Source organism: Heliangelus exortis, chromosome 1, assembly GCF_036169615.1.
Source record: "Heliangelus exortis chromosome 1, bHelExo1.hap1, whole genome shotgun sequence".
Taxonomy (NCBI): Eukaryota; Metazoa; Chordata; class Aves; order Apodiformes; family Trochilidae; genus Heliangelus; species Heliangelus exortis.
Genome location: NC_092422.1, coordinates 49,944,903 through 49,972,258, shown reverse-complemented (window position 1 = coordinate 49,972,258; position 27,356 = coordinate 49,944,903). Strand labels below are relative to the sequence as shown.

The following is a 27,356-nucleotide window of genomic DNA, read 5'->3' as shown; positions in this document are numbered from 1 at the left end:
AGTGTGTGAGGGTCCAGTCAGGCTTTGCCTCAAATGACAATTGACAACTAGAAGCACTACTCCACCACCCCCCTAAAAAAAAAAAGGCATACAGGAGGGGGAGGGAAGGGAAAGAAATGTTGCCTGGAGCTCTGCATAGGACTGGCCTACCACCCGAGGCCACAGAATCCTACAGGTGATGGTACTCTTTATCTTTTCTCCTCTCTGAGGACGTGGATGAATGATGTATTTGTCTCAAAACAGGCTTGAAGGCATTGAAAAGAGGTGTGAAGGGAGGCCATAAAACTTGAGAAGAGATAAGAGGGGAGTCACAAAATGTGAGAAAACCATCTCCTTGACAGGCCCGGGTGGAATGCTGTTAATTAAGAGAGGCAATGAGGGGAAAATACCTAATCCAAAACTGTTAATTCTGCTGACACGACAGACTGCAAACTGCAACAGAGGCAACCACTCGAGGAACTTTCCAGGCCAAGTCATGATGAGCAATGACTGGCTAGCAGCTGTGGCACTGCAAGAAATGGATAGCATAAAAGGAAGAGGGACTCTAAGCCGTGGCCCTTCTCCTAGGATGGCATCACCCCCACACCCCCTACTTCTCTGCCATGAGACCAACAGGATGCCACTGGATCCTTGGGTGGTGACTTTCCTCTCCTTTCTCTGTCTCGCTCTCTCCCTCTACCTTTGGGCGATGCTTTGTTTTTCCTTCCTTTCTCTCTATTTTCTCTTCACTAGGATTAGGCTAACAACTATAGTTTTAATGCCTACCAATTTTGTGTTCAATAAAATTGTGTAGTTGCACCCAATACTGTGTTACCTTTGTTCTGGAATCTCTGCATTTCCAGCCTTTGGGCTGGAAAGAGTGTAAAGCTAAAGGATAAGGCAGGTGACTCTAGTAATCCTGTAGGCTTGACACAGTTGTCTTTCATCTGGTTATGCTGCAAGTAGGCTACAGGGCAGCTGTGGTCAACACTTGTTGGTGCTGTTGTCTGTAATGCTGAATCAAACTGAGGTGAGGACAGAGCAGCAGCCCTCAACAGAAACATTGTTCTTCCCATGGTGTGGTTGTGGTTTTTCACCGTATTTTGAGAAGTGTAAGCAGAGGAATGGTGTTCTATAGTGTAACACAAAGAGCATTGCTGTTTTTTTGGTTTTTTTTTTGTCTTGTATTTTCCTTAGTGTGTTCTGCTACATAATAATAACAGGCAGCACTGTTCGGTACTGGTGAGACACACGTGGACTGCTGTGTCCAGTTCTGGGCTCCCCAGTATGAAAGAAACAGAGACATACTGGAGCAAGTCCAACAAATGGCCACAAAGATGATGAAGAGTCTGAAGCACCTTTCCTACAAAAGTAGAAGGTTCCTGGGACTGCAGCCTGGAGAAGAGAAGGCTCAGGGAAATGTCATCAGTGCCCTTAAATACCTGAAGGGAGGGTGCAGAGAGGACAGAGCCAGACCTTGCTCAGTGGTGCCCAGTGACAGGACCAGAGGCAGTGGGCACAAACTGAAAGACAGGAGGTTCCCTCTGAATATCAGGAAACATTTTTTCGCTATGAGGGTGACAGAGCACTGGCTCAGTTTGCCTGGGAAGGTTGTGGGTTCTTCATTCTTAGAGCTGTTCAAGAGCCGTTAGGACATGGTCCTGGGCAGCTGTCTCTAGGTGTACTTGCCTTAGCAGGAGGATGGACCAGATGACCTCCAGAGATCCCTTCCAAGCTCAATTATCCTGTGAATCTGTAATAAATACTTATGCTACTTGTTTAAGCTAAATGTCGGAACGATTTTTGGTTTCACTACTTTGGCAGCAGTAGCTAGTGGAATCTCGTAACTATTTTCAAAGATGTGAGAAGGATTTATTTCTTTGTTTTCCTGAAAGGGCTGCCTCATCCTGACTCATGCTAAAGGAGTTGGGGAAGAGAACATGTTCTCTATCATTCCCTTGGAAAGAGAATTCAACATGTTTTTTGGAGTACATTGTAGGCTAATACTGGTGTTGCAAGAAGAGGAATGCTTGGGATCGGCCACATGAGTCAGTTGAAGTTTGCAGATCTTCCCCTAGCTGCCTGTCCTGGAGCAAATAGAACCTCTTTTGTCCATCAGGCAGAAATTGTCTGAGTGGCCCTTTGAGGTATTTGCCTCAGGTCTGCTTTTTACCTGTGTCTGACAGCAAGAACTGAGGCTGAAGAAGAAATTTTTCTGTGGAGCAGGTTACTTGTGTCAAACCAGGCACTTGGTTTTGTTCTTGTTCTTGTGTTTGTTGGAGCAATTGGTCTTTGGGACATTTGGTCAGGGGCTGTGGGGGAGCTGTGGCAGTGATTTGGGTCCTAGCCCTACAGTCCATGCAACAGGCTTGTCTGACAAGTACTCTCTGTTTCTAATTGTACCTTTAGCATACATTGAGAACATAACAGCTCACATATGCAGATCTTCAGTACTTGCTGCAGGAGCTTAAAACAGGCTGTTAGGCATCAAAGATGCTACTCTAAGGATAGAGACTTAATCTTTGAATGAGTCACATAAACACTGTGCTAACACGCTAAGTAGTGAAGGAGCAACACTATTAATCCCACTTGGTACATGCAGTAGTGCCACAAGGTCTGGGAAAAAGGTTTTTGCAACAGTTCTGTCTTCCAGTAAACTCTCTGGACTCCCTCTCCTAGGGTTCAGCTTGCCCCTCCACCCTTCCTAAAACTAATAAACAAACTTCTTATAAGCCAGTGTATACAGACTTTAATTGGAACATGCCTGAGCAAGCAATGCAGTGCTACTTGAGTATTCATAACCATTCTTGTGGTTGTGAATAAATAAATGCCCTCATTGTAAGCCATTCCAGTTTTGAATTCTCACATGTAGGCCTTCAGAAAACAATGCACTTCATGTAGTGCACCATGTAGTGCACTTTTAAAAACTGTGTTGGTGAAGCTGGGTAGTAATAAAGCATCAGAAACTAAGTAGCAGTTAGGAACTTTCACAGGCAATTGGTATCAGACACATGGCAGCAGGAGTACAAGAGTATTTTTTCCAAAGCAGGTTCGTCCTTGACCTCTTGGTTCTGATGGTGTTGGCCAACTGAGAAAGTACCTGTAGGATACAAGCCTGAGAGCCAAAATCTGCATTTCTTCTTGAAACCAAGTATCATGGATTCAGAGAGATGAACTGGGTGGCAACTGCAAGTTCTCTTACTCCTAAGGGAACTCATAAGGGGGTTCCCACTAAGCCATGCCTGGTTTAGAAGTGTAGTTCTCTTAAGCTCCATCCATGAACTTTGCAACATTTTGAGCTTTTTGCTTCGAATCCATCCGCTCTGTGGGACACAGCTCTAGTGGTTTGGGCCTTCTTGACCTACCCTTCAGGCTTGAAGAAGGATCTGGGTACCTGAAAGCTAGTTTTACTGTTCCCTGACAGTTTTTTTTTTTTCATCTAATGAAATACTATGTTTTCCAGCAAACTTACAGTAGCATATTAGAGTTTATTTTCAAAGCACTGTCATAAAATACTAAACTTTTAAAAATCCATTCACTAAGGAAACTGAGCTGTTATACATTATTTTTACTTTCTGAATCTACACATTGTGACTGTGTGCTTTATGCTATTTCCAAATATAGGTAAGATTAGTTCTGGTAATAATCCATTATTTGCCTAATTTTACGTTTGAGTGCTTGTCTTTAAATTACTGACCTTTGGTATATGTCAGGATAGCAGTTGTTAGTTTATCCCTCATGTAAATGGATAGCCACGCTAGTTACAAAAAGTGTCTTTTAATATGTATTACAATGTTGTTTACAACAGTAATTTGTCAGTATTTTAGTAGTGGATTAAGTTTAGTTTTTTCCCTGAAAGTTTAAAGGAATGCTGTTTTTGCTTAAATCTAAGGAAACAGTGTAAAAAGACAGTTGCTTTAAGGTGAGGAAGAGTTTTTTTCTGGCTGTTTGGGTTCTATGGGGCATAAACAGCATTCCCTTTTGTAAAATGGGGGTGACTTAATTCTTGAGTAAGAGAAGAGTGCAGTAAAGCGTGTGGACGTAAATGTGTGCAGAAGAAGAGGGGAGAAAGGGGTAAAATAATTGAATTAATGTGTGAGGAAATTACCCTTTTGTTCTGCTGACCAGTTTATTAATAATTTGTATTTAAATAGGTGGTTGAATCCCTTATTTATTACTGGCCATAAACGGAAGCTTGAAGAAGATGATATGTATAAAGTGCTGCCAGAAGATTCCTCAGAGAAGCTTGGAGAGGAATTGCAGTGGTAAGGAGGAAAATAACTTCTCTTTCATTGTATTTCTGCTGGTGAAGCAAGAGTCTTATTCCTATTCTAAATTTAAAAGAGGTTGTTGTAAGTGTAACTACTGTTAAAAATGCTGAAGAAGTAAGAGTAATATTTAGAACTTGTTTACTATGGAAGCATTTAAATATTTTCAAGTTATTCACAATTAACATACATCAGAGTATTTCTATTATGTCACTTATAATTAATTTGGCACTTTGCAGAATGATTGGAAGAGTAGACTTTTCAACTATTACTGCATTAGTCCTTAATGAATTACTGTGAGTCTTCTGGCCTGTGTTAGAATAGCTGCAGGAACTTTTAAAATTTGCCTGTATGAAAATGGGAGGAAAGTTTCATTTTTTTTCTTTGGGTTTGGTTTTGAGTACAAGCTGAATTAAATGACAGCTGTGTACCCTTCATATATGCATGTGTATAAAATATGTGTGCATTGAACATAGGCCACTCTTTGCTAAAATGGATGAAATGCCTTGGACGTCTAAAAGCTTCCACCTAAGAGGTGTTTTTATTTTATTATAAATAAACTTTCATGGAATATGCACCAATTCTTATTGTCGTGGACCCAGGAGGAGCTATCTTTTCAATATTGAAATATCTCCCAATAAAAGAGGTAAATTGTCTTTAAGCTTGCAATAGAGGAGATTTTTGTCTGCAAATAGTCTATGCTGAAAGTGAAGTAAATCAACTTTTCTAATAGTTTGTTTTGAATTAGAGACTCCTCAATAATTAAAAAGAGTCCAGAAGTGAAAGGTTATGACCAGGTCTTACATCATACTGCTCTGGATGAGCTAACTGAAGAAAGAGGGTCAGTGATAAGGTCATAAGATTACAACTTTTAACATCTTTGTAGCTGGAGAGTTTTGCCAAATTCCCCTGCTGTGTCTTGAAGCAGTTCAGGGAGTTTGCTGTGGAAGAAGATGGACTCTTTCCAAAGATTCTTACACTAAAAACACACATTTTCCATGAGTCAGAAAATGGTAGAAAACACAGCATGCAAAAATAAAGCGGTTTTTCATTCTTTAGTGTACTTGGCCAATTAATTAATATAATACATAAATAGCCACTTAGGGGATTAACCTTTTCTTTTGGGCCAACAAACCCCATAGAACGTACACAGTTTAAATGCTGAATCCTAATGATTTAGAGAATAACTACAATCCTTGCAACAGAAAAAAAGAGGGTAAAAATAATTTTAAAAGTGTTTTCCTACCCATACTGTATGCTTCAAACTTGTGTGCTTTGTTGACAGATAACTTTGCTTTCACACCTTAGATTCATTTCAGCCATCAAACTGGCAAAGTCAGAGGGTCTGGCAGAAAATATTTATCCTCCAGAAGCAAGGGGGAGAGTATCCTGCCTTTTACTTCTGTCCTCCAGCATGCTTGTTTTTTCTTTGACAGGTACTGGGATAAAGAGGTGCAAAAAGCAAAAAAGAGAGGAAAAACACCACATTTAACAAAAGCCATTATTCTTTGTTACTGGAAATCCTATTTAGTTCTTGGAGCTTTCACAATGATTGAGGTAAGTGGTGTAAAATGTCATATTAACACACTTCTTAGCTAACAGCAATGTGGAACTTGGCCTATTCAAACGTTCCTGTAATTACTCAGGAAAGTTAAACAGATGTATAGCCCTCTAGAGACTGAAAAATTGAGTTGTAACTGTGGGATTATGGATGTGGGACATTACGAGCCACTGGCTTGGCTTTTAGGTTTAACTGTATTTCAGGTATTTGAGTGAAGTGCCCAATAAGAAAGGGATTTTTGCTGTACATAAGTAGCTGTGAAGAGCACTCTAATCTTTACAGATCTAAGTGTAATACTTCTTCATGCAATTTTAATAACATCAAAGTTTTTATTGGTGATTGAGAAAGTTCTTTTTGAAGTTTTAGCTAAATTTTAGTGTGGAACATATTTCTTTTTGTATCGTATGTTGATCAAAGATGTCTTGATGGTTTAGACAAATAAAGACACCAATAAAGACAAATAAATGTTGATCAAAGATGTCTTGATGGTTTAGACAAATAAAGACACAAATAAAGACAAAACAATATAGGATGTGTCTCTCAGCAGTGCTTGGCTCTTGTTTGCCTGCTTGCAAACCTGGGTAGTATGGTTTGATACGAAATTCTTAATACTTTTTTCTCTCCTTTTTCTTTCAGGAAACCCTCAAAATAATTCAGCCAATATTTTTGGGGAAAATTATTAATTATTTTGAAAACTATGATTCCTCAGATGAGGAACTGAATTTTGCATATTGCTATGCAGCTGCTCTGTCTGTGTGCACCCTTATTCTAGCTATAATGCACCATTTATACTTCTATCATGTACAGCGGGCTGGCATGAAGCTGAGGGTAGCTATGTGTCATATGATATATCGGAAGGTAAGCAAACCTGTTTATAGGAATACTTGGCATTTGATTTTAAAATTTGAGTTTAAAAATACAGCTAATTTTTATGTTCATGCTTGCAGTTCCACTGAAGTTACTCGTTTGTAGAAACATAATGCATGCTAGTATGTACCAGAACCTAAATGTATCTATGTGCTCTTGCTCACTTTTTGGTATTGCTGCAGCTGGATGAAAGCTTCAGTCCCAGTGAAGGTAGTGAAATAAATAGCCCTGAAGCCTAGAAGCAACTGCTGGTTTTCACCTGTTTGTGCTATTACAGAAGAGCCCTTCCATATCTGGTGAAAGGGTTGTGTGCTGGAGTGATAAGGGGCTGTCAGCATGCAGCAGGAGAGGGGCAAAGCTCCCAGGGGATGCTGTTTGCTACTCAGCCCTGCAGTTTCATCCCTGGGGAGGATGTTATGCTTGACTGTCACCATCTGCTTCAGTACTTTCAGTTGCCTGGGAATATTTTTGTTGTCCAGTTTCCCCCTCCAGCCCTGTTGTGGTTAATGATGGGATTTATTTATATTTTCTGAAAGCAGTGTTGTAGAGCTAGTGAGTTGTCTCCTTCCTGGGCCAGAGAAGCCTTGTCTTGGGGCATCCGTCAGGTTAGTTCAGGCAGAGGCTCTCCTTCCAGACTGGTGGGAAGGCTCAGCATCTGCACATGCATAATCCTGTTAGCATCCCTCCTATTTGTAGGGCAAAGAAAGAGAGGAGTGGGCAGAGAAGAAATGGTTCAGGACAGTAAAGGTAGGGTAGAGCTATTTTAAAGTGTCAGTTAATGGTTTTTTTACTGTGGGAGCACTGGAGTCCTTCACCAAGGCCCTTCACCAAGGCCAATGAAGTATGAGAAGGGGTGTTCAGTAAGCTGTGGTTTCTGTGCTCTTTGTGTGTCCTGATCAAGTAGCAGCTGTCCTTGACCACAGATGGAGCCATTTTCAGATGTAAAGTGGAGCAAGAGAAGTTATTGATACTGCTTACAGGAAGGAGCTGAGTGATGTCCAGGATGAAACACTGGCCTTGATGTGCTCTGGGGAGCGAGTAACCCAAATTGTAAATGTCTGCTTCACTCTTCTGAACCTGTTGGCAGTATCCAAACAATTGATTCTGGTTCTGTTTCCAAGTGGAAAGTTCCTGCTGGGATGGTGGAAGGGAAAATGCCCTATTTTTCTAGCTTTAGTACTGCTAGAATAGGGACCTGTTAGTTCTTACCTCAGCAAAGAAGTTTAGTCGAAGGATCAGGACTGTAATATTTCTTTAGAATGTAAACAAATCCATGTTATTTTAATGATTAAACATAGGTACCATCCATTTAAGGCAAACACTGTTAGGTTTTTACTGGTATAGGTCATTCAAAGAAGTGAGGAGAGTAAAAATGGCCCCATTGTAAGTGTTGATTGCTTTTCATGCACATATTTATTCTCCTCCCTCTTTTGATACCTTGGAAATTATCCTCTGGGAACTTGTCTCTAACATGGCACACTGCTTTCCTGTACATAAACATCTCTCTAAGGTATTAATTTACTAAACTGATTATCATAACACAGTTTGAAATTCATGAAATATGTATACAGTGATGTTGTTTGTTGGTTTGTTGCAGAGTTGATATTAGCTTAGGAGCTTGAAAAATAAATGTCCATAATGTGCCCCCTCATTTCTACAGTTGTGATTAAATGGAAAATTTAATCTCCCCTCATCTCATAAATGTTTACTCCTGAGGGCGAAGGCTGAGGTAACAGAGGATCATTGATAAACCTTTCTAATCATTTGTCTTTGCTATCTGTGGCTTATAGATAGGTCCTGCTTTCTCTTTATCATCATACAGGCTTTTGAAAGAATTTGGATGCTAATTCACCTGCAGTTTTGTGGTGTTCATTAATTGCTGTAGTAAATAAAAACTTGGATTTGCTAAGATGAAGGGGTTGGAGTAGAGATCATCCTTGATGGAGAACTTCAGATGCTAGTAATTCTTTGGCATTAGACCCTTTTTTCATTTCCTGGAAAGTTAAAATCTCATTTGCAAAACCCTGTATTCAAACTCCAAGTTGTTTTGTGAGCAATAAGAAGTATTAGTGATGCACACAGGAAGCTTGGAACAAAAATGAAAATCGAGTCTTATGACTCGCAATCTCATGTTTTAAAATCAAAGGCTACTTATGGAAGGCTGATTATATATAGTTTTTTTTGAAGACTTAACTTCTAGAAGTTCCTTCAGGGGTTCAGAATAAACACTAAAGCAGATTAAACTGTGGAGTAGTTGGTTGAGACAGAAAGCAGCCATGAAGGTGTCAGGAGTTATTTGACTGAACAGTTACATTATTCTTTTTTATGGTCAGTTGTCCCTTTTTAATGTGCTTTTGAATTAACTATTTGGGACAGGGAGAGATTAGAGCAGTAAGCTGGGAGTCTGGAAGACAAAGAATGGTTAAAGAATTGGAAGTGGGCCTCTGCAATTACATCTGGGGGAGGTGGGGCGGTTTAATCTAAGATGTCAAGTGTATAAACTTCTCTCATATGGTTAAAACTTCCTTTCCTTGAGAAAGGATGCTTGCTGGTAAAGATGCTTGTACAGAAAATGGACAGACATAAAATCAAACAGATCTTCATACTGAAAACAGGTAGATATTTGGCAAGTGTAAAATATAATGTACATTCAATCCAGAGTTGCATTTTAAAAAGGCTCTGTTAATGTTTAGTAGTATTTCTTACCTCTGGAGTGACTTTATAAATGTTAAGGTCAAAGCAGTATTTAAAGCCACAGTGTACTGACTTTGGCTTGGACAGAGTTAATTTTCTTCATAACATCTCATGTGGTGCTGTTTCGAATGTAGTACAAAGGGGAAGATACCAAAACAGGACTTTTTGGTAGAAATCTGTTATAAAAAGTTAATCTGCTGCTTTGTGTAAGGCTTATATCACATCAATCAATCAATAATTTCCCAAAACAACCATTGCTGCTTCAAAAGACTAAAATGACATTGGCACTGATGATAGGAGTGGCTCTTTTCCCTGAGAAGGTAAATCAGTCACAGGAGCAGCCTCCTTTCTGGCTCAGGTGCTTTCCTGGTTCCCCTTGAGACTGTCTGATCAGAATGAACTGGGATAGTACATTTTGCAACTCTTTTCACTGCCTGTGTCTGAAATAGCCAGGAAGAGGTCCGAAATGTGACTTGGGTGGTGGGTCTGAGACAGACCCAGACCATGGGTCACTTTCAAGACCACCAGAGCAGTGTCCTGTTGGGTGACTCTGGAACTCACGTAACAGGTACCTCTACATCTTAAAGGAGCAAGCAGGAGGTGCTGTAAACACACCCTGGTGTGCAACATCTTCAAACACAAATCACTTGAACTCCTTATTATGGTCTGTGGGTATCCAACAGCTTTTGTAGGAGCTTGTCAGCTTTGATCTGTGGTGTTGAGTAAATGTGGTAGGATCATGGCAGTGCTGTGGCCTCAGTGCAGCTTTGCAGGGGATTTCAGGTGGATGGGAGAAAAATGGCTTAAGACAGGGAATGGAGCAATGATTTTCTCAAATAATTAAAGCTCATCTCATATACCAAATATTCTAGATTTATTATGGAATATCAGAGGAATTAATTAGTGGGCTCTTAAATGTTGCTGCCTGCTAGTTTCAGTGGTTTCAGTAATAACTGTTGGGAGAGGGAGATGTGCACTGCTTAAAATGTGTTTTTGAGGAGAGAACTGTTCTTTTACAGGAAAACATGTAACCTGTTTTGTATATTTTTTCATTTGTGCAGCAGAACTGTGCTTTCTTTCTAGCAGATGTAAAGGGAAGCAGGGTCTTCAAGAAGCTTTGCTCATCTTTGAGCTATATCAGTTTGGGTCTTTGCAGTAATGTTCATATGTTATTTTTTTAAAGGAGTATTTTATATTCACATACTGTTTTTTACCAATTAACTTATTCATTGACCTACAAAATATTTGTTGTTTACTCTTGTTTTTCCTAGCTCTTGTTTTTCATAGCTTGTGATTTTACTAGAGTTATTAACAAAGTAAATATTAATTTGTAAAGGGATATTCTGGTTTTGCAAAGATATCACAGTTTTCAGTGTTAGCAAGAACTAACAGCATAAAAGAAAAACTTTTTTTGTCTTCTGTCAGTAATCTCATTCAAACCAGAATTTTTTCAATTGGCCAAACATTGTCCTGATTTTAGTTTGGTCTTCAGGTGGAGGCTTCTGTTCTTGTTTTGAACAGATGTTCATAATGTAGGGGGAGAACAATGCAAATGAAAATTATAGGGTCTCTTGTTTAGTTTTAATAATGTACTGTATTGGTATTTTTTCCATTTTTGATCACTACAGACGTGGAGATAGTTGCAGCAGTTTAGTTCTCTCAGTCCTTCCCTAGGATGTTTTTTATACTTTCTTCTTCAGGACCTTCCTCAGAATGTGTAACCTAACCCACGTGTTATCTAAAATTCTTGAACTATGCCTAGATATTCTCAGGCAAAAGCTGAGATGTGCCTTCAGCTTTTGCTCCAGTCTTGTATTTGTGTATTTGGTTTTCTTGGTCCAGGTGTACTGAGCTCTGTAAGCTGTGACAATTTGAATTTGTTCTTATTGTTTTAGGCACTTCGTCTCAGTAACGTCGCAATGGCAAAAACTACCACTGGTCAAATAGTAAATCTTCTGTCAAATGATGTGAACAAATTTGATCAAGTAAGTAGCATCTATCCAAGGGGCTGAAGAAATAGAGGAGGTTGCATTAAGAATTTGTTTCTTACAGACATTTGTTCTTGTTGTTTCTCAGCCATCATAGGAAGAGAAATTTTGCCTTAAAATATTGAAGAAAAACATGCTTTTCCCCTCCTTAAATATTTTCCTTCTGTTTTTCTCAGTTCAGAGAAATGTTGGGGGATAAAGATAAAACAAAATCGTTGTGGTAATTTGCTTACTTTCTGGAGGCTAGGCACCTCCATGTATATTTAGGACTCTGTTCTGGTGCAGAATCCTCACTGGATGCCTCAGTACCTGCCATAGATTAAGATGCTTTCTCAGCTTTGTGGTTTTAGGGTCTAAATTTTTAGCTAGGATGAAAAGCTAATTTTTGTTTCTTAACTCTTTGCCTAGGTAACAATTTTCTTACACTTCTTGTGGGCTGGACCAATTCAAGCTATAGCAGTAACAGTTCTTCTCTGGATGGAGATAGGCCCATCATGTCTTGCAGGAATGGCAGTTCTCATTATTCTTCTTCCTGTCCAAACCTGCATTGGGAGGCTTTTCTCTTCTCTAAGGTAAGGTTGCACATGTTGAGTTGTAGGTATTTTTGGTCTTGGGTTTTAAGATGTTTGTGCTGGATGAAGGTGGAGTACTCCTCTGAGATCAGCTTCTGGCTGGTGAGGTTTTTTCATTGTTTTTGTCTTTACCAGTGTTTTTCATGGTCACTACTGTGAGGTTTCTTGAGTCCTGTTTAGGGACTTGAGGGCGTCTGCCTTATAGACATGCAGAAAATATCTGTTCCTCATCAGATGTCCAGAGAAAAGAGTTGGGCTACTTCTGTAGCTACCTTGCTGTAGATCTTGCCATAGAGCTGTGTAACACCTTGAGCTTTGCCTTCCTCCATTGATGCTTAGGTTACTACAATAGTAATACTATCAGACCTGGTGTAAGTTTGACTTAGAGTGGTGGTACAGGAGTTGCCACAGTGTTCAGACTGTTTTATGGTCAAAAATCTTGCTCTCTCTCTTCCTAGAAAAAGATGCAGAGAGGGAAAAGGTGAGGAAACTGAGAGAGAAAGGAAGAACAAAAATATGATGCTGGTTTAGATGCCATCTAGGAGGATTCTAACCATCTATAAGGTTCTAAGTGCTTTTGCAGTAATATTCTGTTATCAGACAAATTTAATTTTTCTGTGACTTCTAAAAAATGACTTGCCTCAGGTGGGAATATTGAATTATCTTCAGTGTTCTTGCTTACTAACTTTCTTTTTCTTGTGTAATTAATCATACTCTATGACTACATCATACTCATGATGTAAACTCATACATCATGAGTTTACAAGTGCCTTTTGCATCTGTGTGTTCATGTACCTAGTGCATATTTGTTGCATTTGTATTTAGAATGAATGAATGAGCTCTTTGGATAAGTAAATTTTTTTTCAATGAGATACTGATGTTTTCAGGTTGTATTTTAATATGAGATTTCCAGAAGTACCAAGAATGTCATTACCATTGCATGGCTAGGCATGAAGAGATTGCTGAGAAATGCAAAATTAGACCAACTTTTAGACTTCTATTTGTAACCTCTGTGATAGTCTTCAGTTATTATGCTCGGGTACTGTTTCTCAAATAATGACCCTGTTCAGTGCTCTCTGTCAAATTCTAAGGTTTTTAATGGTAAAATCAAGAACCTGCCATATATACTTACATGTGCATTTTCACTGCATGTGTAATATGCACGCATAAGTTTCAAACTGCTTCACTGTTGGATTTTTTCAGTTTCAAGTTTTTGAGGTTTTGAGCTTCGAGCCAACAGTTAAAATACTGAGGACTTAACTAGTTAGTGCTTTATCCTTGGTGGTAAGCATCATTATCCCCATGTAGTTGGGAAACTGAGAAGCAAAGAGATTAAAGGACTTGCTTAGGGTTAGACAACAAGGTGACAAAGATCCCTTCTCAAAGGTATCTATTTAAAAAGTTAAATCAGTGCCAGTGTAATGTTTGGATTTTTGCCCCGCTCAGTAGCAGAGACTTGTTTGGATGCTGTGCAAGGGAAAGAATTTATTAACCAGAAAAACTTTTGCTTGTCTGTGTTTGCACAGATCTATGTGAATAGAAATGTACAGTGAACAGAAGGAGTTAATGGAAAAACTGGAATGGATTCCAGCTCCATAAGGATGACTGTGTTCACATGGCAGTTGCTGGGAATCTGCATGGATTTAAGGAAATCAGCCTATGAAGAAGTAATTTAAGGATTAAAGCTTTTGCTAAAATCTAGGCACGCTCAGTGTGGCACCTAATTTTTGCTATTATTCAGCTTTGTACCTGTGACCCAGTGTTGTAAACACATGCAGGGACTAACTTTAATGCTGTAGGAGTTTGTAGAAACAGACTCAAGTTTCCTATGGAATAGTATATATACTGTATACACATAATACTGTATTATGCAGTATTGCTTTTACCTGCCCAAGTATTAGAAGTTTCACAAAGTACATGTGACCTAATACATTAATTGAGAAATAGTTCAATTATTTGAACTATTCACTTTCACTGTTTAGCCATGCAACTGTATATTCTCATCTAAAGCCCTTTTAATATTTTTTTTTAAGAGAAAAATTATGTGGAACTGATGTGTCTGACATGATTCAACCCCACCAAATATACCTCTTTAAAGCAAAAAGGAATTATTCAGCTTGCTTAAATTAGAATAATTATTGGTATCATAGAGGAGACTTGTCAGACATTTGAAGAATATTCCAGTCCTTTCCTAATGTACTCAAGCATGCTCAGTGAACATGTGTTTTCCAGTCATCCTGCTATGCATGTACTCTGAACTTAGTAATTTTAAGACTGAGGACACTTCTTCCTCTGCTGTTTATTACTGTCAGTGGAAATCTGTGTACTTTAAACCATCATATAATATCTCTGAGACTGTGGCTTTTGGTATGTATATACAAAAGAAGTTTTTTGCACTGTAGAGGAGTGTAACTTAAAGCAACAGAAAATACATCCCAACCCCTTGAACATTTTTAAAGTAATTTGTAACAGGATGCTTTACTATAGTGACATTTCAGCAGGAAAACTGAAAAATTGGTTTATGAGAACTATAACCTTTCTGATTCACACCGTTTACAAAGCCTCAGCAACCTCCATTAAATTTATTATTTTGAATCATCTTCAACCTCCTGTTATCTGGAGACCAGCCTTGAAGTTAGGTCTAAAAGCTGGCTGCTCCAAAAGATCTCGGGTGAGAATCAATGTTTGCTGCTGCTGCTGCTGAGGCAAGAACAACACATGCTGAATTTTGCCTTTTTGCAGTTGTGGAATGTCTATGGGAAAGACAGGATGAGCTCTCACATTCTTTGAGGAATTATTTTTTTTTTTTTACGCTTTCTTTTTGAAAAAGGAAAAGAAGCCTTAGCAAAGATAATCTCATTCCATGTCAGTACAGTTGGTTTAGGCTAAGCTATCTTCCTCAGTCTTAATAAGAAGCCTTGATTGTATTAAGGCCAAGTTCCTACATTTATTTCTTTTGTCATTTTTCTTGTGTAAATATTTCTTCATACCCTGCTTGAGTCATCCCAGCATTTATAGAACACTGGTGCTGAGAAGATTTTTTAAAATGGTGAGCAGGTGCCTGAAATTCTTTCTCTTTAAGTTCTTTAAACATGGCTGTTTCTTTCAGAGCATCAGAGAAGGCTACAGGGGGGGCAGGTTAAACTGAAAAAAATCTTTCTGGAGAGAGTGTCTCATTTTTAAAAAAATAGGATTTCTGAATCTTGACTCTCATTGGTATATACAAAAAATGGTAATTTATCAGGAAAAAGTATATTTTATCAAAAGAAGGCCTACCATAGCCTTCACTGCGTGTGAAGTATGTTGGTTGACATGAATGAACTCAGAATTGTAATAGGATTTATTAAATCAGTTTATGCATTCATTACCTGGCTTCTAATTTTCAGTCCTTTTTTTTCTAATTAAAACTGTAGTTTTTAATTTAATTATATATTTTTTTCAATTTCTTCATCATTGTGAACATAATGTGGAACAAAAATAGATATATTTACTTTAGTATTAATTACAATTAATGGTTAAATAATACTTATTTTTAAAACAAAACTGTATCTAGCTCAGCTCTCCTAAACTATGGATCCTGTACTAAGTAGTTGTTGCTTCACCTGAAGACATAAAAAGTCCAGTTTCTTTAACAGCATCAAAAAAGACTCATGAGAATGGTTGCTACTTTGGCATTTCAAAAACTTCTTCAAAAACAATTTTCTGATTTTTGTTCAGTTCTAAGCGTAATATTTAATATTTTCTTGAGGTTTTTTTGTACACAAGTATGAATTAACACAAAGTTCCCCTGAGAAGAGGGAATACCAGGAATACAGACATACCAAGTCTGTCTGCTGTGTGTCAGCTGAAAGATACTGCATTATGAAGAGCCTTTAGTGCAGTTACTGTTGGCTGAATCCTCATTACAGGTTTAAGCAAAAGCTTCATTAACATGAGTATGTTATGAGATCCTAATTAGTGTCCTAAGTAGAATCTGAGAATTTTTGCTTTGTGTTATTTACAGAAGCAAGACGGCCACCTTAACTGATGTCAGGATTAGGACCATGAATGAAGTCATAAGTGGGATGAAGATAATAAAGATGTATGCCTGGGAAAAATCATTTGCAGAACTTGTGAATGGTTTAAGAAGGTAATCCTGGGAAGACATAGCTTGGTATATGATCTGTATGTTTCTGTTTTTTTACGTGTCAGTAAGTACATAATTTTTAGCTTTGAGGTGCAGTTTACTTGAACTGCTTTGACTTTTTTTTTTTTTTTTTTTTTTTTTGTTAAACTTGTGAAGGAATGAAAATATATTGTAAAGGGACAGAAAAAGAAAGAATAGATCTTTGTTATTTATAAATTTTGTTTTTTTTTTAATGCTTCCTTTTACAGTTATGTTTAAAAATGGCAACTAATAAACCACAGTAGCTGTAACTGAATAATTTTATCCTCATAGTTTTGTAAACTAATAACAAGGAACCAATAAACAGTCATTCCCCATGTGAGAAGCATATGGAATCCAACTTTCTGTCCTCAATGATAGCATCCTCAGATTGTGCTTTGCTTCCCTTTCTGTGTTTGGAGCATTGCTCAGGCCATCCGGGAATGGTGGAAGGAATAAAGACAGCAGCTCAGAAAATCTCTAGTTGTTCAGCTGGTAAGGTCAGCTGATTAGGGTATCCTAAAACACTTAATTTCAGAGGTCCGTCAGCATCTAATTAAAACTCAAATTCAATTTTCAATCAATATTTACACATTTCCTTGACATTTAGCATTCAGTGCAAAAGGACAATTGAAGGGGTTCAAATGTGTATTTCTCATAACTGAATTTTCATGTTATGTTTCCAGCATACAGAAGGCTGTCATCCTTCTGTAGGTTCTCTGTTTTTTAAATTTTTCTTGAATTTATTTTATTGGAAATCCTGTTTTAAATTTTTCTTTCTTTTACATCCATGTGCTTGCAAACTTGCTAATGTTCCCTGAGACGTTTCTTACCATGCACATAATCCTTTCTTCCTTCAAATTATAGAACCCTGTGCTGCTGGAATGTTCTTGATTGATTAAAAGCTTTTCTCTCTTGTGTGGAGCCAGGGAGGATATTTCTTTACTTAAAGCTTCCTCAGTGTGTATTCAAATCACTAAACTTGATATTTCCATGTTCAGTGCTCCACTAGGATTAGAGGCTTCCTTTTTAATGGAGAGAAATGAGCCCTCTTTCCTAAGTCTTTAACTGGGCTGTGGAAAACTGTTAAAAGTCTTTAATTCAACCAGGTGATTTCTTATTCAATATTTATTTCCACAGGGGCCCTTGACAGTTGCTAAAACAAGATCTGAACTCCTCCACTGCTCTTTTTTCCTGTGGCTGTCCACATTTGTTTCCTTTGCTATAACTCTGTGCCTTATGACAGTGTAGTACATTATATACAGCCCGTGGGTAGGCTGTAATTTATCTAATATATACGGAGAGTAGCACAAAGAACTTGCTGATCATCCACAGATAGTGAGAGGATTATTAAGGATTATTATAGGGTGGGAAAAGAGTTCCATCCAGGCTTGTAGAAGTAATTGAATTAGGCCCAATTCAAATAGTTTACATACAAATGTTCTTTCAGTGTACTCTGGAGGAGATCAGAGATTGTGAGCCCTTAAGCTGAAAAACTAAATCTTTGAAACTCTTTGAAAGTCTGTCATTTCAGCCAGTTTGGCATGTAGAGTGGGAAAGTTGCTAAACTAGTTTTCCAGTGGTGCATTCTTGCCTCTTTCTCTCTATTAAGTGAGGACTTAATTTACTTCAAATTGTGTAATCATAACTTGAATTTCTAATCCTAATATTTATTTTCAAGCAGAAGGTAATCAAAATGATCAAGATTTTTCCCTGAGAATTGCCTGAATACTTGGGAAGAGAAATTATCAGAGTTTTATGTTCCAAATTATTCCAAGCAAATGAAATTAGAATATATGGGGAAAGAGTAAGTTGTCATGGCTCTCTTGATAAAGGAAAAACATTTTTAATAAGAAGTTATGCCTGATGGCATCCACATTGTAGATAGTGCTGCAACATCTTGAGAATTGGACTTGATGAGTCATTTAGAAGTGGAAACTGAAATTTAACTGAAGTGGAAATTGAGAACATATGCATCAGCAGCTTTTCAGTTGCTGGAGGGAGACTTATGTCTGTGCAATACTTTAATCACTATTTAGCTTGGGTAATGGCTGGCAGAACAATTGGCCTCACAGATTAGTATTTTCTGAATTACAAACCAGAATTCCTAAAGCAAAAGAAGCTAGGAGCATGGTCCAAATTGGGAAGGATTTAGACTGAGATCAAAGGAAATGCTGCAAATCCTGTGATCCAGCTTGAGGAGCAGCAGCTGAATACTGGCAATACTTGGGTCATGGATGAACTCTTGATCTTTTGGAACTTGCCCTGTTTTTTCAATTGGAGAGTATTATGTGTTGATCTTTATCAGGAGTTTTGTGACTGAAGTCTACTGAATTTTGATACTGGAAGGATGAGGAGTCTGTGGGTGCTTGGCTCTTGTACACAACCCTGAAAGGGTCGAAGCAGATTAGGATGTGAATTAAAATACAAATCTGACCAAAGCAGACAAAAAGAGTGTTTTGGTTTTCTGTCTCTGAAAAATAATTTGCTTCTATAGCTATTAAGGTGTTACATACCATAGTTTTCCCCACTCAATTTCCAAGCCTTTAAAATGTTTTTTGGTTATTTACCATATAGCATACTTCATTTACATGTAAGTTGGGGAAGGACAAAGGGAGGAGAAAGAATATATACGCATAAAATCCTGAGAGTGGGTTTCCCTCATCCCATTGCTGAGGGCAACTGTAACAAGAGAGACTGATGTGATTGTATTTTGCATTTTTAGGAAGGAGATAGCCATGGTTCTGAAGAGCTCCTACCTTCGAGGACTGAACTTAGCCTCTTTCTTCGTGGCAAGCAAAATAACAGTGTTCATGACTTTCATGGCATATGTACTGCTTGGCAATGTTATCTCTGCAAGTCGGGTGTTTGTTGCAGTGTCCCTGTACAGTGCAGTACGACTGACAGTGACTCTGTTCTTCCCCTCGGCTGTGGAGAGGGTCTCTGAGGCAGTGGTTAGCATACGACGAATCAAGGTATGGTCACTGGTTTGAGTGGTGTGTTGATTCCTTCTCTTGTCCTAATGTTTAATTGTCACTGACCAAAGCAGCCTTGTTTTAGTCTTGCAGTTCAAAATCTTCAGTCTTGCAGCTCCCAATAAACACATCTGCATGCATGGTTCTCTTTGAAAGTCTCTGCAACACCTCTTTGCACATACATTTTTCTCTGTATGTGCATTTCATATTTTTGCATATTTACACAGCAACACGTTCAGTTTTCAGAAATGCACTGTAGGGAAGGCTGAAAAATAGGAGAGCATAGGCAGTGAAGATGTTTCCCTTATTCTACTGTCTCTTCTTCCAGCATATCCTTGTGGTCACAAGATTTTGCTTTTAACAGCTGGCTCCAGCTCCCCTGCACTTATGATTCCTTAGGGATGTTTTTTTCAGGAAACCAGCTCCAGAATGGAAGCTCATTGGACAAATAATCGTCATCGTCCTAGTGAATTTGAAGCATCCTTGTTGCCATTGCCAAGTTTTTAGTTTCTGTTTCCCAAACAGCAAAGTGTTTCAGGTTTGGACGTTTTGCTGTGGAATGACAAGATACTGCCAGACTGAAACTGTTTTACTGAAAAGCAAATAAGTGGAAAGGAATTATTAGAAGAGAGTAGAAGTGATTAAGATAAAGATGGCTAGATATATTTGGGAAAAACTAAAAATGTTATTTTTTTTAAAGAAGGTGCTTTTTCTTAGGTAATGTAGAACAAGTGAGGTTTCTGCTCTGATCTAATGGTACACTTAGATGGAAAGAAGGAAGCAGGAGGTGACAATAAATGTTTCAAGTGACACAATAAAGAACAATACTCAGATAGGAAGTAGCAGCCTTCCCTCCATATTTCTGTATACATACTTAAGAGCTGTGTCGCAAAAAAAATATTGTCTCTTTATGGTGTTTTTCATTAAATCTTTTTTCCCCTCACCATAGCTACACATCTGAGATCATCTTTTCTTGAAGTTTGTTCAGTCTTTTGTGGTAATCTGCTCAAAGTCCCCTCATGAAGCAAAGTGAGAGCAGTTGTTTTTCAGAGTGTTATTTGTAGACATGCAGAAAAGAGTGTAAGTTTCAGCTAGGTACAAAAGATAGAGATTTCTCTTTCAAGGGCAGTCATATCTCAAGCTAATATTTGCTTGTCAGCATCTTGTGAGAAAAACTTCATTTTTCTCTGCATGGAAGATTAAGTACAAAAAGACTATAAGTCTGTTTTGAGAGAACTTGAGCCTCTTAAGGCTTGAGTTATTTTACTGCATTTGAAAGTTTTATTTCTCATACTGATTTCACCCCACTCTTTAAAATTCATGGTGTTAACCATACAACGTTTTTCTTCATTTGCACTGCTTTTATTTGAAATCTTCCATATGTGATACTGTATGCTTTTGAGTTACATGGCTAACTGGGATTTGTAGCTGGGATGAATACTACTGCTAGAATTCCTGATAAACGTAGAAATGACAAGAGACCAATTGCTTGATTATAACTGATGATGCTTCTGTGGTCATTTCTTAAGCCACTCACCCCAGCACTGATTTAGACTGAGTTTGGATTTTTTTTCCCAGTCTTCCACCTTTTATCCTGAGTTCTCTTAATTTATTCATGGACCCTTTTGGGCCAGCCTATCTATAAACCCTTGGTTCCTGGCATCCTGCTCCTGTTTCATCTTAGTTACTGACTTTTTTACAGTTACTGACTTAAGCAGCTGTCTTGGGTCTGCACACTGTTAGCTCAGTACCTGTTAACTAGTCTTGGCTTATAAGACCAAGACCTTACTTCTTTTCTGAAAATGTTGTCTGCTAGAGGTAAGGTCTTTATGCTCTGTGATTCAAAACATGATAGAATCATTCAGTGTTTTTGTCTTAAACTTGTAGTAACCTATCCTTGAAAGTGTTCTCTAGAATTTCATAGAATCATAGAATGGTTTGGCTTGGAAGCAGCCTTAAAGACCATCTGGTTCCAACCCCCCTGCATGGGCAGGGACACCTCCCACTAGATCAGGTTGCTCAAAGTCCTGTCCATCCTGGCCTTGAACACTTCCAGGGAGGGGGCAACCACAACTTCCTTGGGCAACCTGTGCCAGTGTCTCACCACTCTCACATTAAAGAATTTCTTCTTTGCCTTTTCTTTCTAAATATCTTTTAACTATTTGTAGATCTAGCATTGGGCACTGTGGGCTAGAAGCGCAGGTGTGGTACAAGTGTGTGTTTATGCAACTGGAAGGAAAATTCTGTGACTGGGATATAATATAGAAGTAAAATAGTAAAGATGCAATGAACTAATTATGCAGATGTAAACAATTTTTTTTGTTAATGCCCATGACTTTAAAAGGAAGAGGGGTTCATATAGTGTTCTGCAACATTTTTGTCACTAAAAGAATGCTTAGAAGGGATAGTGGGCAGCTTCTTACTGTGCCCTTATTGCTTTACTGACCAAATTGAACAAAAAAAGCCGTCACGACCAAAGCAGTGGAATGAGAAGGTGTTGCACTGAGGGTTTCTCATCCTCTGTGTGGGTAGGGGGAATCAAACAATTACATGGTATGTCAGTGTTTCAGTGGAAAACCAGGAATGTTTCTTAAGGGTCATTTGCTTTGGGAATTCTTTTATTGAGCAGGTTGTCATTAAAGAGTCCCATGGTACTTCCAGGCTAAAGAAATCTGAACTTCTACTAGTTTGGCAGATGGGGGGCTGCTAACTAGTTAGAAATACACTGTTGAAGGGGTTATGCATTGCTTTGGAAATGTAATTCCTTCATCAGTGTTCAGTCATTTTATTCCCCCCCATAATTAAAGCTCCAAATGCTCCAAAAATACATGCTTGGATTCCTTTCCCATTCCCAGTCTCACACCAGGCAATATCCTGTTTTTTCTTTTTTCTTTTATTGCAGAACTTCCTGATGCTTGATGAGGTCTCCCACTTCCAGCCACAACTGCATGGCAATAATGAGAATATCATTCTTCATGTTCAGGATTTGACTTGCTATTGGGATAAGGTAAATTTACTTTTACTAAATGTAAACTATATTGGTGCTGCAGGGATTTAAGTATAAAAAGCAGTATGTCTTTGTACAGTGTGATGGTATTTTGTATTCCATCTTTAGTGTATGAGAACCCTTTTAGTATGTTAAGCTAACTGTAAAATAGTACTATACTGTAGAAAGCACTATGAAATGCATCTTAAAAGTAGCTATTCTTGAATATTGTATGATATGAAAATATGTACATTTCTGTGTGAAAATACCTGTTGCTATCAAAGAGCACTATACTGTAGCTGAGATGCTTAAAGTGGAATTAAGGACAGATGGCCCAGTAAGGTGGGCCTTAGCATATGGGTTTTTTCCCTCTGAACTGAATGCTGATGAGTCCATTAGTCTGCAAACGGTATGATATTAAACTTGTTATAACATTTGAAATCTTTTGGGACTGGTCTGCACATATTTGTAACTCTGTTTTAATTGAGACTGCTCATGTACATAGGGTTATCTGCTTACAATGCACCAAACCCACCTAAACAACTAGAAAAAGGAACAATACACTAGTTAAACATAATACATTGGTCCTTTTCTTTTAGAAAGGCAAAGATTGACTTGTTCCTGTTGTAAGACTGCAATTGCTATGTAAGCAGCAATTTGTGATGAATTGTTAGAGCTATTACAAGCTGCCAGTATACTTGCACAAGGGAAGCTTCAGTCTTCATAAGAAATGATGGAAGCTCTAAAAATGAATTTTGCATATAAATGTAACGCAAATAAGACGTGTCACATATTTCCCTGAATATACCCTCTTCCCTTACTCATGTTGTGGACCAAGGAAGACGAAGTGTGAAAATACATGTGAGGATCTACTTACTACTCAGCTACAAAAGAAAATTCCATGCAACTGTGCTTTACTTCCTCAAGGTTGTCTTTGTGACATAAATTCTTTCTGAGACGTTGGTCAATCTTCTAATAGATATGGAAAACTTAATGGTGAATACATTCTAATGCAAAATGGAATGTATTTCTTGTTCTTTGTTTTATTCCAAAATCAGCATTGGTACCACTGTTAACAATTCATAGGGTATGGTTGCATAATATACCCATAAAACATCTTAATTTTTTTCATGAGTTATTTCTATTGCATAAGTCAGGGCAGCATGACTGGAATTACTGGTTTCTTTTTGATTTTAAAAAAACAAGCCACCCACAAATGTTAATGTAATTTTCATTTCGATATTTAACTGTAACTCCATGGGAGAATAATAGTTATCTGAGAACTATTAAAAGCAGCTCAGAAAGTTTCTATTATATACTCTCACAATGATGCAAAATAATTTTACAGAGTTGCTTACTGAAAAGATTATGAGTTCTGAGAGAGAGGAGTTTAAAAAGAAATTTTAAAAATATGCTATCCTTTGTCAAGTATCCAACTTGGCTTGCTGTCCTAACTAGGTTGTTATCTATGAGGTTATTATTATAAATGAGGTTATTATCTAGACTTTTAGGAAAACAACCTAACATGGTATATTACAGTTTATCAGAAGATAAACAAAACTAATTAATTCATGGTCACACTATTGTTTTGCTATGGCAAGCGTTGTCTGAGTCCCAGAGGCTGGTTTGATACTGGGATAGAACTTGGGATTCTTCAAATATGAGTTTCTTGTCCTGTGCCTTGAGCTTACAGAAGAGTCTTCTCAGCTAAGCAGCTTTCTTTAAGGCTCAAGCATTTGAACCGAGGCTGAATTTATGCCTTGTAATTTTAATCACTTAAATGAGAAGCCTAAATAATATAGCACTTCTGTGCAATATATGATCTCTGTATCCCTTAGATGCAATGAATTGCTTTCTCTTGACTGTCAGATGTCTTAAGTTTTGCCCAGGCTCACCTAAGTAGTTGCTGTCCCTGAAGGGATCAGTTCTTCTGTCCTTATACTCTGTGTCCCTGTTCCCTCCTTTGTGCTGGTCTTCAGGCTTGTCTGTATGACCCTGTGGTGAACCAGTTTGGCATGAGGAAAGCAAGAGAAGATGGAATCACTTTTCATGTGATTTGTTTTCTGATAGCTGAGTCCCATGAACAACATGAACAACCCATCTGCAAGGTTAGGCAATACCAAGTGGCAGAAGAAGGGAATGATGCAGATAGCTGACCAGGCACAGATGAGCTGGGACATTTGTGGTGGTGAGCTGTCAGATGAACTTAGCTGTAATATTAGTCCCTGCTCTAATTTAAGGGCCTCGGTTTAGTTGCTAAAAATAGGTAACACAAATTCAGGACAATTTGTCTTTAATGAATGCAAAAATACCATGCCCTTTAGGTGTTTGTTGGCCCTGCTGTTGGCTTGCATTGCTACTTTTGTATAGGGTCTACGATGTCTTAAAATATACCACTTTACTATATAATATTTTAAAAACTCTTTTGAAATTTTCTGTAATGTTTTAGGCCCATATATTTTTTTAAAGCTGAGTGTGTGGGTGGGAATATCTTTGTACTTTTTTGGTGGATACAGAAGCAGAACCTCAAGAGGGCTGAAGAAGGGCCTGTGTGTTTCAAATCTTATTTACTCTTTCCATATAGACTTCCATGTTGACATTTTGTAAGAGATAATTTAGAGGTCTTCCTACGAGCCTTGCATTAAAATAAAAAAGATTTGGCTGCCACAGTTTGGTAGAGATTCCATGACCCTAATAATAGCTGGGTGCCTAAATTGTGTACTCTGGACCGAGAAATCAAATTCATGGTAAGGTACTGATTATATGTGGGGGGGAGGTGGAGAAAAGGAATGCTGCTCATGCCACCTTGTGGAAATTTATAGTAGCAACAAAAGTAGTTTTGCAGAGTTGCACAAGGCACCCAAGCTTGGGATTCTCACAGTGTGATTCTTGATTTTTTGTGAACCCCGTGGAGCTTCTGTGAGGTGGGAGCTGTGGTAGGGGGGACATGCAGCCTTGAGCTCTGGGTACGCTGCTGCCCAGCCCAGTATTCCTTCTGGGATGAGGGGACACATCCATGCTTGCCCAGCTCTTCCAGCCTTCATAGGTGTGGATGGATACTTGGACCTGTGTCTCTCCCAAATAATTTGGAACAGCTTGCAAGCTTCTCCTTTTTGCAGTCTCAAAATTTGGTCATGCAGCATCTTTCATGCGGGGTTAGGTGGTCGCCTCTTCAGCCCCTTGAGCTTCAAAGGGTGGTTGGAGTCTGCAAGTTCTTAAGAGGAACACTGGGTATTCTTGACCTTTCTTTTCTTTCCTGAAGCTTAAGGCTGGGTTTTAGTTTGGACTTTTAACAGAAATACTGATTTTTTTTTTTTTTTTTTTTTTTTTTTTAACTGCATATATTTTCCTGTTTGCATCCTAGTGTCAGTCATGCTGCTGCGGTCTAAGGTGCATGTTAAGGCAGATTCTGTTACAAGGGTGTTCTGCTTTGATGGGAGTGAGCTACACCAGGCCCCTAGGAACTGTGGTTTAGCATAGCTATTAAAGGCATGAACATCCTTTCTTTTCACAAGAAATAGGTATTTTTACAGCCTTGGCAGGAGAAGTTCAAATATGTTGGGAAATAAGCTCTTTTCAGTAGTGTAACATAAAGGACAGGCATACTAAGTAAAAGGAATATTAAACAATCCTGGGGTAGTATATTTTCACACAAATAGTCCACTGTGTTGTCTGTGAAATGTCGAGGAGAATCTCCAATATATAAGATGAAGTTGTGTATAATGAAACAGCATTTGTCCTCATTTTGGATAGAGCCTTGACTAGAGCAAACACAGGACCTGGCTTTCCTGGGTGCTCCAAAAGAGCTTCATCCCTCCCTTTTCCCAGAATTTCCCTGGCTATCTGGAGTCACCATGTGTGCTTTGCTGGGGCTGGGAATGCCTGTGAGATATCCAGCAGAGAGTTCCTGTTCCCAAGGTTGCCATGCCACCCCAGCCTTGCACTGCTTCTGCTGCCTTTGGGTACCTTATTGCTTGGACACTGTTTTGTCTGTGTGACTTCACTGTGGTGAAGGATCAGAATTTTTCCAAAGCATTTGTGAATTACAGAAGAGGCAAACTCTACGTCTGAAAATATGGTGGGGATGTGGGTTGCTGGTTTATAGTGATTTATAGTGATTGTTTTCTGTTGCTAAAAGAGTTGTTTTGATGTTGTGTGTTTCATTACTGAGGAAGCCTAACTTTTTTCTCAAATCCATAGAATTTAGAAAGTCCAGCACTTCAACAGCTTTCATTTACTGTCAGACGAGGGGAATTGCTGGCTGTGATTGGTCCTGTAGGAGCTGGAAAAGTAAGTCTTACTCTTTACACCATTCTCTATGAGGTTTAGGAATCTATTAAACATATCTAGGGGTTGAAAATGTGCAGTTCCATTCAATGTATGATATGTTTCACATGAAGAAAGTGGTATTCAATAAAGGCAGCGGTCTTTCTGGGGGTGGGGAGGAGGTGGTTCAGTGTTAACACATTGCTTCTAGACTGCATATAAGGAATAGGAGTGCTCTTCTGCAAATAGCAGTAGTTTGAGTAGTAAGGTGCAAGAGACCATTGTGTCAGTGTACACTGCACAATCTCTGTGATGTCTTTAGTGAAATGAAGCTTTTCAGGTTTTACTTCATTTTTTATAAATCTTTTTCAGTCTTCACTCTTAAGTGCCATGCTTGGTGAGCTGCCTAAGGAAAAGGGTTTGATAAATGTTACTGGAAGAATTGCCTATGTTTCTCAGCAGCCTTGGGTGTTTTCTGGTACAGTAAGAAGTAATATACTGTTTGACAAGGAATATGAGAAAGAAAAATACGAAAAAGTTTTAAAAGTCTGTGCTCTTAAAAAGGTATGGTTTTCTTGTGTTTTATTTTCACAATCTTTATTTTTATCTTAGCATTCTTTCAGACTTTTGATATGAGCTGCAATGAATAATACATATAGCATTGATTAGTAGTAGTATGTGAAATCGTGCTGCTTAGCAGAAATATGTGTAATTATTTTTGACTTCTAGGTGTAAGCACATTCTTGTAATTATTAAAACTTTCACTAGAGGGAGATGTGGCTTATGTGAACCACAGACAAATTTGGAAAAAGCAATTCCCATTTATTTAATTTCATAATCACATTTAGACAATTTCACTGGCTTTATGGCAGGTGTGTGTATGAATGCAATAAAAGCATTGTGGAAAACAATGACCAACCTAGCACTATTCATGACTTCTATTTTGTAAATATCCTTTATGCTTTTTTTAAAATAAATGTCATGTATATCGTGTACTATTCGCTGCTAACAGCTATCAAAAGAACCTTAGTGCCATATATTGGAGAACTTGCTGAG

The 27,356-nt window shown here is 38.3% G+C and overlaps 1 protein-coding gene across 5 annotated transcripts in view; it reads left to right on the top strand.

The window, feature by feature from the left end:
* ABCC4 (ATP binding cassette subfamily C member 4 (PEL blood group)) overlaps positions 1 to 27,356 on the top strand; it is a 147,366-nt gene that overhangs the window by 10,564 nt on the left and 109,446 nt on the right. For all 5 annotated transcript variants that reach the window (XR_011725420.1, XM_071741910.1, XM_071741903.1 and 2 more), the window contains exons 2-11: positions 4,134 to 4,244; positions 5,684 to 5,804; positions 6,445 to 6,666; positions 11,265 to 11,354; positions 11,766 to 11,929; positions 15,933 to 16,058; positions 18,799 to 19,048; positions 21,951 to 22,055; positions 26,235 to 26,324; positions 26,673 to 26,864. Coding sequence is in view for 4 of the 5 variants with exons in the window: in XM_071741910.1 (XP_071598011.1) it covers positions 4,134 to 4,244; positions 5,684 to 5,804; positions 6,445 to 6,666; positions 11,265 to 11,354; positions 11,766 to 11,929; positions 15,933 to 16,058; positions 18,799 to 19,048; positions 21,951 to 22,055; positions 26,235 to 26,324; positions 26,673 to 26,864 (1,471 nt within the window). In the remaining variant the exon portion in view is untranslated. The remainder of the gene's footprint in view (positions 1 to 4,133; positions 4,245 to 5,683; positions 5,805 to 6,444; positions 6,667 to 11,264; positions 11,355 to 11,765; positions 11,930 to 15,932; positions 16,059 to 18,798; positions 19,049 to 21,950; positions 22,056 to 26,234; positions 26,325 to 26,672; positions 26,865 to 27,356) is intronic.